Source organism: Gopherus flavomarginatus, chromosome 2 (genome assembly GCF_025201925.1).
Source record: "Gopherus flavomarginatus isolate rGopFla2 chromosome 2, rGopFla2.mat.asm, whole genome shotgun sequence".
Lineage (NCBI taxonomy): Eukaryota > Metazoa > Chordata > Testudines > Testudinidae > Gopherus > Gopherus flavomarginatus.
In genome coordinates, this window is record NC_066618.1 from 26,341,036 (window position 1) to 26,361,791 (window position 20,756).

At 47.0% G+C, this 20,756-nt stretch overlaps 1 protein-coding gene across 3 annotated transcripts in view; it reads left to right on the forward strand.

The window, feature by feature from the left end:
- The window catches only part of PFKP (phosphofructokinase, platelet), an 83,006-nt gene that overhangs the window by 47,505 nt on the left and 14,745 nt on the right, over positions 1-20,756 (forward strand). The window contains exons 14-17 of one of the 3 annotated variants that reach the window (XM_050942239.1): positions 7,475-7,545; positions 9,236-9,323; positions 10,708-10,860; positions 20,291-20,443. In XM_050942239.1, the coding sequence (XP_050798196.1) occupies positions 7,475-7,545; positions 9,236-9,323; positions 10,708-10,860; positions 20,291-20,443 (465 nt within the window). The remainder of the gene's footprint in view (positions 1-7,474; positions 7,546-9,235; positions 9,324-10,707; positions 10,861-20,290; positions 20,444-20,756) is intronic. The other 2 variants (XM_050942237.1, XM_050942238.1) reach the window with 2 other exon arrangements.

Below are 20,756 nucleotides of genomic sequence, written 5' to 3' on the forward strand. Positions count from 1 at the left end.
ACTAAGGATGTCTTGATGCAATATACAAGTGCTAAGCACCAGCAGCGGGATTCCCTTACAGCCCAGAACCAGTTAAGCTATGCATTAATACTCAGTTTGAGATTATTTGTTAAATTGTTAAACACCAACAATATGTGTAGTGCTACACTGAACAGAAAAATAGTCTCTTTCCTAAGCTGGTACTATTTCAGAAGAGTTGCTTTCTTGTTTGAGGGTGCAAGATTTATGCCAGCCATTGAAATGTGGCACAAATCTGAATAGTTGTACCTCTGTCTCACTGCAGGCACAGTCCAAGTAGGCAGAGGCTCAGACTACTTAATTTTGTGCCTGCAGTTATTTTTTCACTCAGACACTTCTGCAGATGTAGTATGTGTCTGCAAAAAAGCAGCCCTGTATAAAATGTACCTCTAAGAGCATCCTGTCTTAGGCTAATCCGGTCTGAATTCTTTCTCCTCCTGGGTATCTTGGATGAGAAATTCTCTGTTTAAGAGGTTCATTGCTTCTGCACAGAGGACAGCTTTACTGTGACCTTGGCAGGATGTTGAGTATTTGGCAGACTGCCTACATTGTAGTGGCCATTGGAGTGTGAAGCATCTGGAGATAAGTACATAGGCTAGATAACAGTGAGATAACAGACAAATCACTGAATCAGTTGTCATGTTTGTGCCTTATTGTCAGATATATGCTACACTATGCAGCAACTAAGTCCTCAGATTTGTGACATGCTGTATCTTTGAAACCCAGAAGGATTTCTCTTTAGGGCAGACGCAGGTTGGTTGCTTTTTTGGAAAGTGGGGCTAGGTCTATCATGATACTTCCCTTCCTCCATGTCAAAGGCAATCCATCAGCTAACCTGGTCTCCCAAAAAGAAGATGAATACAGAGTTTGTCATATTCCACTTCCTAGTTCGGCAGGAGGATGGGGGGGGGGGGGAGAGATTAGGTCACAACAGAGTGAAAATTGTTCCTTCTCTGGAGTGAGTGAAGGTCAAGCTAGGGACTTGGTTTTGGATTCTTGCTTTATGCTGTCACTAAAGGTAAGGGGAGGAGATGAGATGGAGAAGGGACAAAAGACAAGAGCAGAGGAAAAAGTTGGAGGCAGGATTCATAGAGGAAGAAGAAACAAATAGAGGGGAGCTAAGGATGGAGATAGAGTGAAGGGTAACATTTCAAAGGAGATTAAATTAACCTCTTGAAACTGAGCTGTGGGGTTTTTTGCCAGGTCTCATTTGTGGCAGCTCCCATAGCTAAACATCCGTTCTTCTTCGAGTGATTGCTCATATCCATTCCAGTTAGGTGTGCGCGCCGTGCGTGCACGTTCGTCGGAAACTTTTTACCCTAGCAACTCCAGTGGGCCGGCAGGTTGCCCCCTAGAGTGGCGCCGCCATGGCACCTGATATATAACCCTGCCGGCCCACCCGCTCCTCAGTTCCTTCTTACCGCCGTGTCGGTCGTTGGAACTGTGGAGCGCGGCATAGCTGTCCTCCACGTCCCTAGCTCTCCTTGTTCTACTGTTTATAGTTGTAGTTAGTAGTTAAGTGTAGTTAGTTAAGTAGTAATATAGTAAATAGTGTAAATAATATTTGTAAATATTTGTTAGCTGGTTTGGGCCGTAGCCCTCCCCAGCACCCGGCACCGGGCTCATGCCTGGTTCGCCGGGCTTCAAGCAATGTGCGGCCTGTAAGAAGCCGATGCCAACCAGTGACCCTCACGACGCGTGCCTAAAGTGCCTGAGGGAATCGCACATATCGGACAAGTGCCGCATTTGTAAGGCTTTTAAGCCTAGAACAAAGAAGGAGAGAGACCAGAGACTTAGGACTCTCCTCATGGAAGCGGCACTCGACCCGGCAGCTTCGCAGACCGTCACCTCGACACCAGCACCGGATCGCGCCGGCACCGGAAAGACTCCCCGGCACCGACCTTCCCCGGCACCGGGTACAGAAGCAAGGCCCTCGAAGTCTGCAACTCCATCCAGGCAGACTCGAGTGGAGCGCCCGGCACCTACATCTGTCGCGGCGCTACCGACAGGGATCCCGTCGACTCCGGGCCTGGAGGGTCCGTCGAGTCTGGTCCCGCCGAGCTCCCCCATAAGATCTGGGGTTGAGCTATTGGTCCCATCAACGCCGAAGACCTTCGCCTCGGCATGGGACCTCATTGCCCTGACTGAGCCAACTCAGCCTCCACCCCCGGTACCTTCGGTGCGGGTGGCATCCAGAGGCAAACCAATGATGAGAGCGCCGTCTTGGGACTCACGCTCGCTGTCGAGGTCCCGGCACCGTGGTCGCTCAAGATCCCGCCGCCGCTCGCAGTCCCGGCACCGCTCCCCTCAGCGGTACCGGTCATACTTGCGGCACCGATCGGCCTCCAGACAGTCCCGGTCTGGTTCCAGCCACCGATACCGGCACCGGGACTCTAGGTGCCATTCCCGCCGTCGATCAGCGCCCCGGTCGACCTCCTGGCACCGAGCTGGTGGCAGGTCCCGGTCCCGGTCGACCTCCCGGCACCGCGTCGGTGGCAGGTCCCGGTCCCGATCCCGGCACCGAGTCAGCGGCCGGTACCGGTCCCGATCCCGGCACCGGTATGACTCCCGGTACCGGTCCCCGGCACCGAGAACATCTTCGGCGCCAGGAAGCGGAGACTCTTACCAGCCGCGGTCGGCCCCTCCATGGCCTTCCAGACAGCCGTCGGTGTCGTCGCAGGCTGACAGTGTATATGCGCTGGGCACTGACAGACAAGCGGCCCTTTTCCAAGACCCTCCGCACCAGGACCAGGGACCGCAGCAGTGGGGGTTCTGGACACCCTGGACGTATCACCAAGCCCGGGGCCCCCAACAGCTTCCTCCTAGGCCTGCGACGACAGAGCACAGGGCGCCAGAGGCGTCGTTGTCTCGCCCCCCCCCTCCCCGGACGGGGAGGACGGGTCAAAACAACAAGATCCTGAGCTCCCTCCGGAGTCAGAGGCGAGGGCTGAGGCAGACCCCCCGCTGGACACTCTCTTGCCGGGGGTCTCCTCATCATCTTCTCCCGATGAGGCGGTGGCAGGCACTTCTTCCAACAGCCCTCCTCCGCTAGATCTCAGGGCACATCAGGACCTTCTCAGGTGCATAGCACAGAACTTGAGCCTGCAAGCTGAGGAGGTCTCTGAGATCGAGGATCCCGTCGTCAGCATCCTCTCCTCCGATGCTCCCACTAGGGTCGCCCTGCCCTTTATTCGGACGATCCAGGCCAACGCCAATACGATCTGGCAATCGCCGGCCTCCATCCCCCCTACTGCACGGGGCGTCGAAAGGAAGTACATGGCCCCCTCCAAGGGCTGTGAGTACCTCCATATTCACCCGACACCATGCTCCCTCATGGTACAGTCGGTGAACGAGAGGGAGCGTCATGGGCAGGAAGCCCCAGCCCCCAAATCCAAGGAGGCCAGGCGTATGGACCTCGTCGGCCGCAAGGTCTATTCGGCGGGGGCCCTTCAGCTCAGGGTTTCCAACCAGCAAGCCCTTCTTAGCCGCTATGCCTTTAACTCTTGGGTGGCAGCGGATATGTTCAAAGAGCTGTTGCCACAGGAGGCGCGTCAAGAATTTGCTGCGATTCTTGACGAGGGCAAGAAGGTCGCAAGAACCTCGTTGCAGGCCTCCTTGGACGCTGCGGACTCGGCTGCCCATACCCTCGCCTCAGGGGTGACGATGCGCCGCATCTCCTGGCTTCAGGTTTCTGGCCTTCCACCGGAGCTCCAATACACCATCCAGGACCTCCCATTCGAAGGCCAGGGCCTGTTCTCGGAGAAAACAGACCCCAGACTGAAAAGTCTCAAGGACAATCGGGTCATTATGCGCTCCCTTGGGATGCACACGCCTGGGACGCAACGCAGACCCTTCCGGCCGCAACAACAGCAGCAGCGCCGGCCGTACCCCCAGTTCCGCCAGCGGCAGGACCTTAATAGGCGCCGCGGCAGAAATGGCAGGCGCAGGTAGTTGGGGAATCAAGGGGGGCAAAACCAAAGCTCCTCTAAAGCCCCACCTGGACCCAAACCTTCGTTTTGAAGGTGCGCCCGAGGGTGTAGTACCAGTGTCCCCCATGGATCCTTCCCCCCCGTTTTCCAACCGCCTTTCGTTTTTCCTCCAGGCGTGGACCCAAATAACATCCGACCGCTGGGTCTTACGCACGGTGCAGACGGGATACCGTCTGCAGTTTATATCTTTTCCTCCCTCCCGCCCCCCACCCTCGTCCCTCTTCAGGGACCCCTCTCACGAGCAATTCCTCCGCCAGGAGGTGCAGACGCTCCTCGACAAAGGAGCTATAGAGGCGAGTCCGGAGAATGAGAGGGGCAAGGGGTTTTATTCCCGCTACTTTCTGATCCCCAAGGCCAAGGGAGGCCTCAGACCTATCCTCGACCTGCGAGAGCTCAACAAATATCTAGTGAAGTTGAAGTTCCGCATGGTATCCCTGGGGACCATTATCCCATCCCTGGATCCTGGAGACTGGTATGCCGCCCTCAACATGCAGGATGCTTATTTTCATATTGCCATATGGCCACACCACAGACGTTTCCTTCGGTTCGTGGACGACCGCCATCACTACCAATTCGCGGTCCTCCCGTTTGGCCTCTCTACGGCTCCGAGGGTATTCACAAAATGCATGGCTGTCGTTGTGGCACATCTTCGGCGCAGTCGCATTCACGTGTTCCCTTACCTCGACGATTGGCTAATTCGGGGCACGTCAGAGCTGCAGGTCCGCAGCCACGTCCGCAGGATCACTGGCCTGTTTGCTACCTTGGGCCTCATGATCAACGTGGACAAGTCCACTCTGCTCCCCTCGCAGAGGGTGGAGTTCATTGGGGCCGTCCTGGACTCCACCTTGGCCAGGGCCCTTCTACAGTTGCCCAGGTTCCAGTCGTTGTCGGCGATCATTCAGCGCTTGCTGGCAGCCCCCCTGACATCGATACGGACATGCCTAACCCTGTTAGGCCATATGGCGGCCTGCACGTTTGTGACAGGGTATGCACGGCTCCGCATGAGGCCCCTCCAGTCTTGGCTCATCGCACATTACCGGCCGGCAAGGCAGTCACTAGACACGCTTATCACAATCCCCCAGGGGGTGTTGGATTCCCTCAGTTGGTGGCTAGACCAGTCCGTCGTGTGTGCGGGGCTCCCATTCCACCCACCCCATCCCTCGGTGTCCCTAACGACGGACGCCTCAGATCTCGGCTGGGGGGCCCACCTGGGAACCCTGAGAACACAGGGCCTGTGGTCCCCGCAGGAGGTGGAGCTACACATCAACATGCGGGAGTTGAGAGCGGTCCGCCTTGCTTGTCAAACGTTCTGTCACCAGCTTCGAGGTTGTTGTGTCGCGGTATTCACCGACAACACGACGACCATGTACTATATCAACAAGCAGGGCGGCACCAGATCCTCTCCCCTATGTCACGAGGCGATGCGACTCTGGGACTTTTGTATAGCCCACTCCATTCACCTCACGGCTTCCTTCCTCCCCGGAGCACGGAACACGCTGGCGGACCGCCTGAGCAGATCCTTCCTCGCGCACGAGTGGTCCCTCCGCCCGGACGTCGCCCTCTCGATCTTCCAGAGGTGGGGTTGTCCCCGCGTTGACCTCTTCGCGTCCAGGGGGAACAGGAAATGCCAGGCGTTCTGCTCCTCTCAGGGCCGGGAACCCGGGTCTCTAGCGGACGCCTTCCTTATTCCGTGGACGACCCACTTGTTCTACGCGTTCCCCCCGTTCCCGCTGGTCCACAAGGTCCTTCTGAAGGTGCGCAGGAACAGGGCCTGTGTGATCATGGTAGCCCCGGCGTGGCCCAGGCAACATTGGTACCCCATGTTGCTGGACCTGGCCATAGCCAACCCAGTTCCCCTGCCCCTTCACCCGGACCTGATCACCCAGGACCACGGTACTCTCTGTCACCCGGACCTCCAGTCGCTGCACCTAGCAGCGTGGCTCGTGCGTGACTGACCAGATCCGAGTTACGCTGCTCCACCCCGGTACGTGAAGTACTCTTGGGCAGCAGGAAGCCTTCCACTAGAGCGACATACTCGGCCAAGTGGAAGCGTTTCTCCTGTTGATGCACGGAGAGGGGTTTCCTCCCGATGGAAGTTTCGGTGGCCAATATTTTGGACTATATTTGGTCCCTCAAGCAACAGGGCCTGGCGATATCGTCCCTTCGGGTCCACCTGGCGGCTATCTCCACCTTTCACCCAGGTGGGGACGGCCGCTCCGTTTTCTCTCACCCGACAGTGACTAGATTCCTTAAGGGATTGGAACGTCTATACCCTAACGTCCGACCCCCTGCCCCTACCTGGGATCTTAACCTGGTTTTGTCTCGGCTCATGGGGCCCCCCTTTGAGCCATTAGCGACTTGCTCCCTGCTCTATCTTTCTTGGAAGACTGCCTTTTTAGTAGCCATTACCTCAGCTAGACGGGTGTCGGAACTCCGGACTCTCACGGTAGATCCCCCGTATACGGTCTTCCATAAAGATAAGGTGCAGCTGAGACCGCACCCTGCCTTTCTCCCCAAGGTGGTCTCAGCCTTTCACGTCAACCAGGAGATCTTCCTCCCAGTTTTTTTCCCGAAGCCTCATTCTTCACGCAGGGAACAACAACTCCATTCGCTTGATGTCCGTCGGGCTCTCGCGTTTTATGTGGAGAGGACCAAACCGTTCCGCAAATCCCCCCAGCTTTTCGTGGCAGTAGCGGACCGCATTAAGGGGCTTCCCATTTCCTCGCAGAGGTTATCCTCGTGGGTAACGTCCTGTATCAGGACCTGCTATGACTTGGCTCACGTTCCTACAGGCCGTGTGACTGCACACTCTACAAGGGCGCAGGCGTCGTCTCTGGCTTTCCTCGCCCGTGTGCCCATCCAGGAAATCTGTCGGGCAGCGACCTGGTCATCGGTCCGCACCTTTGCTTCCCACTACGCCCTGGTCCAGCAGTCCAGAGAGGACGCGGCCTTCGGATCTGCAGTGCTCCATGCCGCTACTTCTCACTCCGACCCCACCGCCTAGGTATGGCTTGGGATTCACCTAACTGGAATGGATATGAGCAATCACTCGAAGAAGAAAAGACGGTTACTCACCTTTGTAACTGTTGTTCTTCGAGATGTGTTGCTCATATCCATTCCACACCCGCCCTCCTTCCCCACTGTCGGAGTAGCCGGCAAGAAGGAACTGAGGAGCGGGTGGGCCGGCAGGGGTATATATGAGGCGCCATGGCGGCGCCACTCTAGGGGGCGACCTGCCGGCCCACTGGAGTTGCTAGAGTAAAAAGTTTCCGACGAACGTGCACGCGCGGCGCGCACACCTAACTGGAATGGATATGAGCAACACATCTCAAAGAACAACAGTTACAAAGGTGAGTAACCGTCTTTTCCAAAAGCTTTACATTAAGCTGCATCTGTTGCATGACCAAAGAAGTAGCATTTGGAAAGTTACTTAAGGGAACTTCCTCTTTTTTTAACTTTCTTTGTAGATAAAGGAAATCAGCTGGGGAGATGTTGGAGGTTGGACTGGCCAAGGAGGGTCGCTTCTTGGCACAAAACGGTAATATCATAATTTTGGCTGCGGTCACTTTACCCAAGTAGAAGGAACAGTGGCCAAAACATACCTTTTAGTGAGCTCAGAGGTGGATTAGGGGTTTGTGAGGCCCTGGGCCAGAGCAAGTGGGGAGCCCCTCCCAACCCCTTCCGCCTGCAGTCCCCCCACCCTCGATGCTCCTGCTGAGGAATGACATTGGGGCACAGGTTAGGGTTAGGGGTTGCCCTGCCCCCTGCCTGGCACACCTGCCGGGGAGTGGGGTTGGGGACACAGGAGTTCTCTTGCTCCCCAATAGCAGCGCCGGGCAGATAGATGGAGCAAGCCCTTATGCCCCAACCTCACTCCCCAGCAGAAGCACCAGGTAGGTAGGAGGAGCGGGGCAAGCCACCACGCCCTGAGCCTGCTCCCTGACAGATGCGCCAGTTAGGCAGAATGGGGAAAGCCCCCATGCCCCGACCCTGTTGCCTGGAAGGAGTGCCCCCATTTTTCTGGGTGCCCTCCAACTGGCTGGGGCTGCTGAGCACGTGCCCCATTGTTCCAGTGGCTAATCTGCCACTGAGTGAGCTGCATGTGCTGTCTTTTCAATACATAAATGTACAATAGTATTGATTTTTGAGAATTTACCTGACATCTGTTCTCTTTTACATTCAGGATGTAAATATTCAGCATTTTGTGGTATTAATGTGTTTCCTTCAGTAGAGACAGAATTAAAATAGTCCCTTGTTGTGTATCATTCCTTTAAGACAGTTAAGGCTATTGCTGCAGGATATTATTGTAGGTAGTTACAAGATGCATGGTTACATGGCACACTGCAGTCTTGCGATATACAACTTGTGAATGGATTGCCGTGTCCATGCAGAACCATGTTATGTCTATCTGCATGGAGCAACCTGCAGAATCATGGCTTTATCTTGTGACTAACACATTCTTTCAAACTATTTACCAAATAACTTGAAATCAGATCTGTGAAATCTAACTTTCCTATTTAAATCACCTTTAAATCAGTAAAGTTTAGGACTGTTGGCAATAGGGAAACCTTAAGTAAAAACTATTAGCTCCTCATGGTTTAAAAGAACAGAGAGAAGACATGCTAAAGATATAATAGACTAAGTTTATCTAATTTTTGGAGTGGATTTCCACAAAAGTCTTTTCCTGGCTTCCTTTGTCACAATTGTATAGTGTAATCATCTCAAGATAAGTGATAGCCAGAAAATAAAATCTTTCTATGGATAAGACTACGTCTATACTACAGGCGAGGGGTGTGATTCCTCTCCTCAAATACACATACTGGACTAGCTCTCATCGAGCTAGAGTATAAATAGCAGTAGTACCGGGGAGGGAGTAGGGCAGGAGAGGCATGGCTTAGATGTGCCAAATACAAACCTACCTGAAACCGGTGGGTGCATACTTGGCATGGCGAACCTGTGCCTCTACTGCCACTGCTCATGCTACCAAGGCTACACTGCTATTTATACTCACACTAGGTTGATAAGAGCAAGTGTGAATATGGGTACACAAGCAAGGGAATCACCCTGCCCTACCAGCTCATAGTGCAGACATAGCCTAAGTGTGTAAAATATAGAACTTTTCACTGTACTGATAATTTAACAACCCATCCTACCGAAACAAACGGGTATTGTCAGCAATATCCTTAGATATTTGACCTCTGTTCTCCTTTTGATTGAACTATTTTTAGTACCCTCCCTGCAAAGTATTTGGAGAAGATTGCTGACCAGATGCGCACTAATAACATCAACGCCCTTATGGTTATTGGTGGATTTGAGGTACATTACCTAGTTGTTCTGTTAACTTGTTTGCTGGAGTGGAATTGAAACATGCTACACTCACTTTTAAGCACCAGAATATTTTCTTTTGCCCATAACTAAAATTTTGCTTATGATGAATTTTGACATATGGAACAGAGCAAGAGCTTTTGAGATAAGAAATTTTGGAGATGATCCATGTCTCTTGAGCTTTGGAATCCAAATAGTTAATAGTAAGTGCAAAACAAAATACATTTTTTTCCTCAATCAAAGGTAAGACAGCAGGGTAGAACAGATTTTCAAAAGAGCAAAGTGACTTAGGAACACAAGTTCCAATAGGACTTGTGTTCCTGAGAAATGAGAGCATCTTTGAAAATCCCCATAGTAGTCTTTAAATTATAATAAAAACTGCACCCTGGCTTCTTGCTTAAGCCACTCCAGTTCACATGTTCATTTTATTCTGATATATTTTAATTTCCGAGTGAATAATCTAGAAATATATTTTTATTTCTGGAGACAAGTTTTTAAGTCTTTTAACCAAAATAACTTTTACTTCATATAGGCCCTGTTTCAGGAAAGCATTCCGTTTCAGGAAAGTGTGCAAGAATATGTTTAAAATTAAACACTTCCCTAAGTGACTTCCTGAATGTGGATAGATTTATGTGCCTTCAAAAGTATTTTGCTGAATCAGGTCCATATCAATGAGATTAAGGGAATTTAAATGAAAATAACTATATTAAAATGTATGGGAATCAGTAACATTTTTCTATTATATAGAGCAGGGATCAGCAACCTCTGGCATTTGGCTCATCAGGGAAATCTGCTGGAGAGCTGGGACGGTTTGTTTACCTGCAGAGTCCACAGGTTCGGCCAATCGCAGCTCCCACGGGCAACAGTTCACCATTCCAGGCTAAGGGGGGCTGCGGGAAGTGGTGCGAGTCGAGGGATGTGCTGGCCGCCGCTTCCCACAGCCCCCATTGGCTCAGAACGGCAAACCACAGCCAGTGGGAGCCACGATCGGCCGAACCTGCAGATGCTGCAAGTAAACAAACCGTCCGGCCTGCCAGCAGATTTTCCTGACGGGCCGCATGCCAAAGGTTGCCAATTTCTGATATGGAGCATTAGGTATGTATAAAGTATGTAGCTCATTGAGAGTGAAAGGTGTACTTATTGTTTGTCTCAGATTTTAAATGTGTGTGTGTGTGTGTATATATATGTGTGTATATATATATATATTTAATTTTTATGTATTTTTTTGTTAGATTTTAGTGGTTCCTTATTAACCCAATGTGTGATGTGTGCTGTGGTAAAAATGGCTCTCCCTGTGGCCTCATCCATGTTATATTTCCACCCTTGTCCTCTTTTTATCCCTTCTAATTGTTCACATCATGCCTGTGCCCAACAGGCCTACCTGGGACTTTTGGAATTATCAGCTGCCCGTGAGAAATATGACGAGTTCTGTGTTCCAATGGTTATGGTTCCTGCAACTGTATCCAACAATGTACCGGGTTCAGATTTCAGCATTGGTGCAGATACTGCTCTGAACACTATAACTGATGTAAGTCTGTTCAAGTGTGCGTGCTTACTAACAGAGCATTCAAGTTAATGCTGATTGAATTGGCTAGAAGTGGATATTTTATAGATCAGAACATTGGAAACATAATCTGCAAAATGCTTTGGTGACTGCATGCAAGTGATACTTACTGAACTGAAAAATCTTGGTACACTTAGCTTTCTCTTTCCTCCAGAAGTTCCAACCATTTTTCGCATGCACTGTATCGAAAGACTCCATTTTTATTTTATGTATTTTTTTAACTTTTGGATTTAGGAAAGTAATAGAATTAGGTTGCCACACACACACAAGTGAGAGAGACAAAGCAGGTGAGGTAATATATTTTATTGAACCAGAACTTGAAGAAGAGCTTGTCGCTCACACCAACAGAAGTTGGTGCAATACAAGATATCGCCTCACCTACCCTTGTCTCTCTAATATCTTGGGCACGACAAAGCTACAACAACACTGTATACACACAAGTGGTCTTTCCTACATACATATACAGAGGAGGGGGGAGAAAAAAAGAAAAAAGCACCACCACCAAGCCCAAAGACAAAAACTAGTGACAATTTATAGCAGTGCAGGAGAGGAAATTCCTTCTCTACATCAAACACTAGAGTACCCAGTTAAAATAAACAGTTGCAGGATGTCCTTATATATTACAAATATTAGGTTTTATTTCTCAGATGTTTCTCCAATAAGTAGATATTCTACTAATGCTCTACTTTGCATCGGTTTTCACTGCAAAAGATGTGAGGGAGATTCCCACACCTGAGCAGCTCTTTTTAGGTGACAAATCTGAGGAACTCTAATAAAGAATAGAATTATCAGACACATAGATGAACACAATATGTCAGGAAAGAACCACCAGTCTTTTGGAATTATTTGAGGGAGTCAACAACCATATGGAGAAGAGTGATGCAGGATGTAGTGTACTTGGACTTTCAGAAAGCTTTTGACAAGGTCCATTACCAAAGGCCCTTAGGCAAAGTAAGCAATCTTGGGATAAGAAGGAAGGTCTTCTTAATAGATCAGTAACTTGTTGAAAGATAGGAAACACAGGGTAGGAATAAATAGTAAGTTTTCACAATGGGGAGAGGTAAATAGCAGAAAAAGATCTTGGCGTCGTGGATAATTCTCTGGAAACATCTGCTCAGTGTGCAACGGCAGTCAAAAAAGCTAACAGGATGTTAGGAACCGTTAAAGAAGAGATAGATAATAAGACAGAAAGTATCATAATGCCATTCTATAAATCTATGATACTCCCATACATTGAATACTGTGTGCAGTTCTGGTTGCCTCAACTCAAAAAAGATATTTACCTGTACCCCGATATAACGCGAATTCGGATATAACGCAGTAAAGCAGTGCACCAGATGGGTGTAGCTGCACACTCTGGCGGATCAAAGCAAGTTTGATATAACTCGGTTAGATTTTTTGGCTCCCGAGGACCACGTTATAGCGCGGTAGAGGTGTATTAGAATATATAAAAAGTACAGAGAAGGGCAACACAAATTATTAGGGGTATGGAACAGCTTCTGGAGGAGAAGAGATTTAAAAAGAGTAGGACTGTTCAGCTTAGAAAAGAGACAACTAAAGTGGGATATGATAGAGGTCTATAAAATGGTGACTGGTGTGGAGAAATAAGGAAGTGTTATTTACCCCTTCACAAAACACAGGAACAAGGGATCACCCAATGAAATTAATAAGGAGCAGGTTTAAAACAAAGAAGTACTTCTTCACACAGCGCCAAGTCAACCTGTGGAACTCATGAGTCAGGGGATGTTGTGAAGGCCAAAATTAGAATTAGATAAGTTTATGGAGGATAGGTCTATGAATGGCTGTTAGCCAAGATGGTCAGGGATGCAACCCCATGCTCTGGGTATCCCTAAACCTCTGACTGACAGAAGCTGGGACTGGATGACAGGGATAGATCACTCAGTAAATTGCCCTGTTCTGTTCATTCTCCCTGAAGCATCTCGTACCGGCCACTTTCAGAAGACAGGATATTGGGCTGGATGGATCATTGGTCTGGCCCAGTATAGCCGTTCTTATGTTCTTAATAAAAAAAAAAAAAAAGCAACATTTTCACTAAATAATCATTCAAAAATACATTGCAATAGCTCTTCTTGATCCTGATTGGAAGGGGTAGCTACTCACAATAAAGTTCCTTTATTCTATTATCATTAACTAAAAAGATGTACCTGTTACTATCCAAAATAACTCACCTTGACTGGACAGAAAATAAAGACACTTATTAAAACACAGACTTATTTTGTTGTCAAAAACGTAAACTTACATCTCATCGGAGCCATTTTGGAAATGTCAGGAAAAATAAATCTTATTGTTTTTATTCCAAATATAGCTATTTTCTTTTTATACATTCTGAACCAGGATTCTGTTTCTCATTGGATAAAAACTAACAGTGAATTGAAAACTGTTTTGAAAAGAGAAAATCATATTTGGAAAAAAACATGTTTAATCTGTACAGAGAGTCCACGTTTAAAATCTAAGATTTGCATAAACTTCAGACTACTAAGGAGGATCTTTCTTAAGGCCAAAGTGCCACACCTATTTTATTCCGGATTTATTTTGAAGGAATTCTAGCTCTCCTTCATAGCATGCTTACTTAATTAGTGTACCTTGAAGTGTCACTTTCCAGCTTTTGTCCCGTGTTTTATAATATTGTGGCCTTAACCTGATCCAGGGCTATAGCTATAGGGAGAAATGTTCAACAGCCCTTTAGTCCCATTTCCAAAAGTGTAAGTGTAAAGGCAGATAAATCGCACTGACTTTCAGTGACAGATAGTGACTTTCAAGTCACTTTTGAAAATGGGACTTCAGCTCCTAAGTTATTTAGGATAGGTCTGTATTATAATAAAACACCTGCGTCTGGCCCACATCACTGACTTGGGCTCAGGGGGCTCTGCCTGAGAGGCTGTAAAATACACATTCAGGCTGGAGCCTGAGCCTAAACATCAACATGTCAATTTTAGAGCTCCACAGCCTGAGCCCCACAACCCAAGTCAGCTGATATGGGCCAGCTGTGGGTATGTCATTACAGTATACACATACCCTTGTTGAATATTTTAGTCCTTACCTGACATTTTTGAGAGGTTTGAAGGATTTCTCAAGTTTCTTAATTCCAAGAGCATTAACATCATTTTTTATACATCAATATACTTATTAACTTACCTGTATATGAAAGTCAACTGTTCATTTTATTTACTTCTAGCAAAATTAGACCCTCATGCATTATTAGATGTATATTTTCCCTTATAATATTGCCCTTGTCCAGACTGTAAATAGCTGATCAAAATTTAGTTCTCAATTATTCTTTACACATGGTTCATATTATATCTAAGTTGGCCTTGTTTCCAGTTCTGGTAAATAAAATTCTCCATTCCAAAAAGATTGACAGCAAATCAAGGTAAGTAAAATAATGCTATAATGCATGATGCCTGCTTTTCTTTTCTTCATGGGCTTTCTGTATTTACTTAACTATCATCTTTATAGAGTTTGTAGACTGTTTCACATAGAGCAGGACACACTGCAATATTTTGCAATACACTGGGAAAGATTTTAGATTTCAGGTAACATCACTAGATATCAGACAGAGAGTATTCCCATGATGTTAATATAATCGTTTTATCTATTTGGAAGCTGATACATTTTACTAATAAAAGGCTAGAATTTTGTCCAGTTCTTGTGTTTTATTTCTTCCTAGATTGTGTTTTGAGATGTATATAAAATGTAATGGTTCAGGAAGCCATAGATTCAATTCAGCTGTGAAGAGAACTAACCTTGTATTTTAAAAAGTCTTTTTTTTTTTTAAAACAAGATTTTTTTTCTTTTACAAAAGTTCATAAGCTGTGTAAGCCTTTTGCCCTCTAAGCATCTGAACTGAAGCTATGGTGGGCCACTCAGAGAACTGGTAATGGAACATAATCAGCCCATCAGGGTAATCCGCTGGCAGGCCACGAGACAGTGTTTACATTGACCGTCCGCAGGTCTGGCTGCCTGCAGCACCCAGTGGCTGGGAACGGTGAATGGTGGCCACTGGGAACTGTGGGTAGCCATGCCTGTGGACGGTCAATGTAAACACAGTCTTGCGGCCTGCCAGCGGATTACCCTGACAGGCTGCATGCAGCCCGCAGGCCACAGTTTGCCCACCACTGACATAGAACCTTTCACTTTAAGGTCATCCAAATCATACTGAGTAGTGACATTACCCTTTGTAATGACCAATTGGCTTGTTAAATATGAATAGGCAGTCTCTTTCCAGTTCATGTGAGTGAGAATAGTGAGCAGAGATATTGCACGGGCATGAAGAATGAACTCCTCCTACAGGTGATTCCTCTAGCACGGTATTAAAACACATTAGTAGTGAAGTTAATGGTCCTTGTACTCCTGATGTCCCTGTTCTGTGGATAAGTATATGACATAGTTTCCAATGCTATCAGTCTGGCATCTTTCATGAGCACTAAAGTGACCTGAAACTTAGTTGTAGGGATTCAGAGCAACTGTTTTATTGCTACTGTTCTCACTTAAATGTCAATCTTTGTCAATTTTCTCAGTTTGCAATAAGGTAAGTATGTGGTCTGCTAGTGGGTAATGAGGCCTCTAGTATGTGTATAGACAGGTTTTTGAGATCCACACCAGTTAATGTGGCTGGTTACTTTAGCTGTCTGTGTTAGAATGTCTGAAAAGTACTCAGGCAAGTAAGCAATATCTTAAGTGCCATTATAGGATACTGACTTCCTGTTTTTCATAATCGGATAAATTGTCCTCTGTACATACAACAAGTGTAATTTTTGGTTAGTTTTTGCACTGTATTCCCTGTGTTGCCCAAGATGTGTTTGTATATAAAATCTGTTCAAGGATGATACTTATTGTCATGATGCCTGTAAGAAAAAAGTAAAATATCTCTCCTAACCACAACTAGATCCCAAAGTAAACAAACTTCAAAATTAAATCATGGGTAGTTCAGGGTATTTCTCGCCATACAGACAACTGATAATCATCCAGTGGTGATTCGACATCTTTTAAAGTACTTAGTTATTTCCCATTCATTGGAATCAGGAAAAATATTATAGAGTTAATATGTTGCAACTAATGTACATACAGAAATTCTGAATTAGAGAGGGTTCATAAGAGCACTGAATAGAACAGGGATTGGCAACCTTTGGCACGCTTCCCATCAGGGAAATCTGCTGTTGCGCTGGGATGGTTTGTTTCGACCGATCGCAGCTCCTACTGGCTGCGGTTCGCCATTCCAGGCCAATGGGGGCTGCAGGAAGTGGCACGGGCAGAGGGATGTGCTGGCCGCCGCTTCCCACAGCTCCCGGTGGCCTGGAATGGTGAACCACAACCAGTGTGAGCTGCGATCGGCCGAACCTGTGGATGCTGCAGGTAGACACACTGTCCCGGCCTGCCAGCGGATTTCCCTGATGCAGGGCCGGTGCAAGGAAGTTTTGCGCCCTCCGTGAAACTTCCACCTTGTGACCCCCCCCCCCCCCCCACAGCCCGGTGGCAGCTCCCGGCCCCCCCCCCCCCACCCTGAGGCACCTCCACCCCCACGGCAGCTCCCTCCCTGCCCTGAGGCTCCCCTCCTCCCCCCAGGAGCCATACAGCGCCTCCCCGCCCCAGCTCACGTCTGCTCCGCTTCCTCCCCAAGCACACAGCCCTTCTCTAATTCTCCTCCCAGGCTTGCAGCGCCAAACAGCTGATTGGTGCTGCGAGCCTGGGAGGCAGGAGAAGTGGAGCAGCGACTGTGTGCTCGGGGAGGAACCGCTGTAAAAAAAAAAAAAATTGGGGGCACCGCTTTTTGGCCCCCCCAAATCTTGGCGCCCTAGGCAACCGCCTAGTTTGCCTTAATGGTAGCACCGGCCCTGCCCTGATGGGCTGCGTGCCAAAGGTTGCTGATCCCTGGAATAGAAGATGAACTACGAAAAAATAGGACTCTTCGCTCTGAAGAATTTACAACCTAAAGAAAAGAGTGGTTAGGTTCCAGTAAAGGCCTGTGCATTCTTTAGCAATGGGACCTAAATTGTGTAGCAAGATTCTTGGATTCTGAGGCTCTTTAGCCCAGCACCCTGGAAATTTTGTGACAGTTTCACTTGCATTTTAGAATGGAGGGTTTTTATCAATCACATATTTAAAAAGTGAATCTTATGCTCAGTACAATTTGTCCTGTGTTGTTCGTTTTGATATTACATGGAATTAATTTTCTGCTGTCCCTATATTTCATTTTTGATAATGTCAAAGATTTTTGTAGTAACGCTGTATAATTGCATTGCCGAGATAATCTGGGGCAAACTTGTAGAGGTTTGTTTGCTGACTAGGTAGCATTTGGCACTTTTGCACCTAGCTGGGCGTAGGAGACATTTGAGGATTGTGGGATAAGCATGTTAGCTGGTAGTTTCTGCAAAAAAAAATCATCAGTTAGATCGTTAACATGGTGATGATATTTAAATTAAAATGTTTAGTGTTAACGATCTATGAAAGTGAATGAGACAGCCCTTTCAAGGCTATTGTTTCAGGCTGTCTGCAAATTTAGGAGGACAGCACTCAGGAAGTGTACACTGGTCAATGTTTTCAAATTATATTCTTTGTAACACCAAAGGCTAGATTTTTAAATGTAAGCTTGGATTCTGCAGCACAAATCTCTCTAGCCAGGGGAGGATTTCAGAGAAAATTCTGCACTATGATTTTACAGAAGGCAGGGAGCTCTGCATTTGATTGAACAGAGTGAAACTAATTTACAGCCCCCTTCACAGCTAACAGAGCCTGGTAAGAGGATGGGGGAAAATAATTGGAAACGACATAAACCATGATGGGCTTTGGAGGGGCTGAGAAAGAAAGAAAGAGCTGAGCAGGAGACAGGAAGAAGTCTTGAGTTCACGATACGTCTGCACAGCAATAAGCTGTGCACAGGTTAGCCTACCTGAGCTAGTTTGAGTCCAGCTAGTGCAGGTAACAGTAGCAGTGAAGATAGCACAGTGCAGGCTTCAGAGCGGGCTGGTGAGCTAAGTTCGTACCCAAAATCTGTGCTGTTCTTGAACTGCCCGTGCTACACTCCCTTTGCTGCTCTGGTTATCCACACTAGCCTGTGCACAGCTTTTGCTGCACAGGCATAGCCCTGTGGGAGTCAGAGTAAGAGGGGAGGGGAAAGGAAAGATGCCAGCCACATGGAGAATGGAAAAGCTGGAGAGGAGCAGCCTAGCACCAGCCATGTGTGAGGGAGGAGAAACAGCCTGTCAGGAAAGCAGCACAGGTAAGGGGTGAACCATCTAACCAAGTTGGGGAAGGAACCAGAAACAGCAGCAAATGGGGGCTGGGTAGAAGAGGAATGATGCTGAGTTATTGTATGTTCTTATACAGTATCTTTGATCACATTTTATATTAAGGCTATATTTATAAAGGGTTGGAACTGATTCATAGATGTTATAAGCATGTTACAGAGATGAGCAATCAGTGTTCTAGGCTAGATGGTTATACAATCTATAACAATTGATTAACCATTTATTAAACCATCTGTTAATTATTTAACCCTTTATAGACTGTGTGAAATATACCCTTCATATAAAGTGACTGTTTGGGGTTTTTTGCAACATTGATGCTGGGTTGTTGCATGTCTTCAGACAGTAGCAATCCTGGGTTACGGCACAGTGTTCACGCATGTGTTTGCTAAAAACGCATCAAATGAAACGACGCAGTATTTAATGCAAGTAAAATGTATATTTCATTGCAGACTAACTAAATGGTTGTGCCGATAATTGTTTCAGTTCTCCCTCTAACTGAACTACTTTCCCAAAGCCTCTGGCTAAAACTGCAGCTGTGCTCGTAAGTGCTTTGCAGATGTTCAACCTGCTTTGAGGCTTCACTAAACAAAACCAGTTCCCAAATCAGTATATCTTTTTCTGGTATAAGAAAAAACTCAAAGAAGCCTGGCTGGGCTGGGGTAGTGACCGTTCTGTGAAGTTCCCCCACCAAGGCTTCCCAGTGGCTGATCTTGAAAGACAAATGCCATTCCCCTCTTTCCTGCCTGTGGCACGTCTCAGCACTGCAACAATAACTGGGCAGCATTTTAGTCCAGAAGTGACACTGGGATCAGTCAAATCCGAGTTTTAGCTGTAAGTGAAAGTAAAATTTCCAAAATATCCGGGGATGGAGTGTTGGAGGTGAGATTTTCACTTCGGTCTCCTGCCACCACGTCATACCTCCAAGCCACGTGGACCCTCCACATGGACTCCAATCCCCCATCTTCCCTCCTGGAAATGTCCCAGGTAGATCACCTCTTCCCTTCCCATTTCCTACCTACAATCCGCCACTACACAGACAGACATCTGATGGATTTTAGTGGGGGCAGGCTGATTGGCTTGCAGAGCTCTCCCTATTGCTACATGAGAGGTGTTTTATACCCAGTCCCACCCCACGGTGCACCCCTTTTCCCACTGGGAGAGCGAGACTAGTGAAAAGAAAAAGTACTACAGGATCTGGATTTCCTTTGGAGATTCATTAAATATGTGGGGATTTTTCACATTCTCTCTACACAATGGGTGTTGAGGATTACTGCACATTGAGGAAGAATTGGACTAGTGCACTCACTAAGTCAGAACAGCTGCACATTCCATAGTCCTTTGCTACAGAGAAGAGTACTAGGAACTCTGGAGCCTTTGAGAACACACAGACTACCTGACACTGTACATTTATCTCCTGACCATATAGGATATGAAATCCCCAAAAGATCGCTCAAAAAGCCTCTAAAATGTTCCTGCAAAATATATGGTCCTGTGCAATATCCCTGTATTTTTATGCACAGTTATCCAGGTTGCATGCATAAAAACTGGTATCTCCTGATGTAAATGCTTCTTGCAGACACTTGGAAAACACAGGCCATATTTTCATGATTTTTTCTTTCAGTGACAAAGGTGTGTCTTCACCTTCCAGGACAAAGCAGTAGCTTAAAAAAAGCAGCGTCTATAATAGCAGTGTATCCACAAGCATTTTCTTCTGAGTGTAGGTGTTTTTTTAGTTACCTTTCCTTAAACTATTCCGTATATAGAATAGTGTTTGTTCATTTAACTTATTTTGAGGTGACTTATTTCTAGTACACTCATGCTGCTTACATTTCTGCTTAGCTGCTTCAGATCTCTGCACTATCCACATTTCATTTTCACTCTGTACGAACTCACATTAACTTCCTTCTGCGCTTTCTTCAGAAGAGCATTGTGCCAATGCGACCCCAGTGCACTGTTGTGGTATTCAGAGTAAACTTTTTTTTGTCCCTCCTTAATATTACCAATATTATTTTGTGCCAATGGAAAGCCAACCCTCCCATCACACGCAAGGAGCCACTAGCTGAATGCATAATAATTTGCTATCCATTTGCAAGGGTATATTGCTAATAATACTTGTACCGCTGCTTCAGGCCTATGAAAGTTGTCTGCAATTAACTGAGGCACGTGCTCGCTTTGAGGAGTTTTGCATTCCTATCTGTGTGTTGCCAGCTACTATTAGCAACAATGTGCCAGGCACCGACCTTAGCATTGGTGCTGACACTGCCCTGAATGCTATTGTGGAGGTAAGACTGCATATCCTTTGAAAATTAAACTGTACAATGTCTGTCTTTGTTGTGATACAAGCAAGACCTTGCAACATTTAGTTTTCTAAAATATTCTAGTTTAAAATATTAAGCTCCTGTGATCAGAAGGTAATCAACATTTTCCAGCTTGATTGAAGATTAATCTAGCTAAAATTAAATTAATTATGTTGGCTATTATTTAGATTGTGTTTTGGTGTTTTAGATAATGGCATTAGGGTAACTATTTCAATGAATTTTTAGAACCTTTGTATGTTTGCAATAAGAATAAATTATATAAAAAAATTTGTATAAA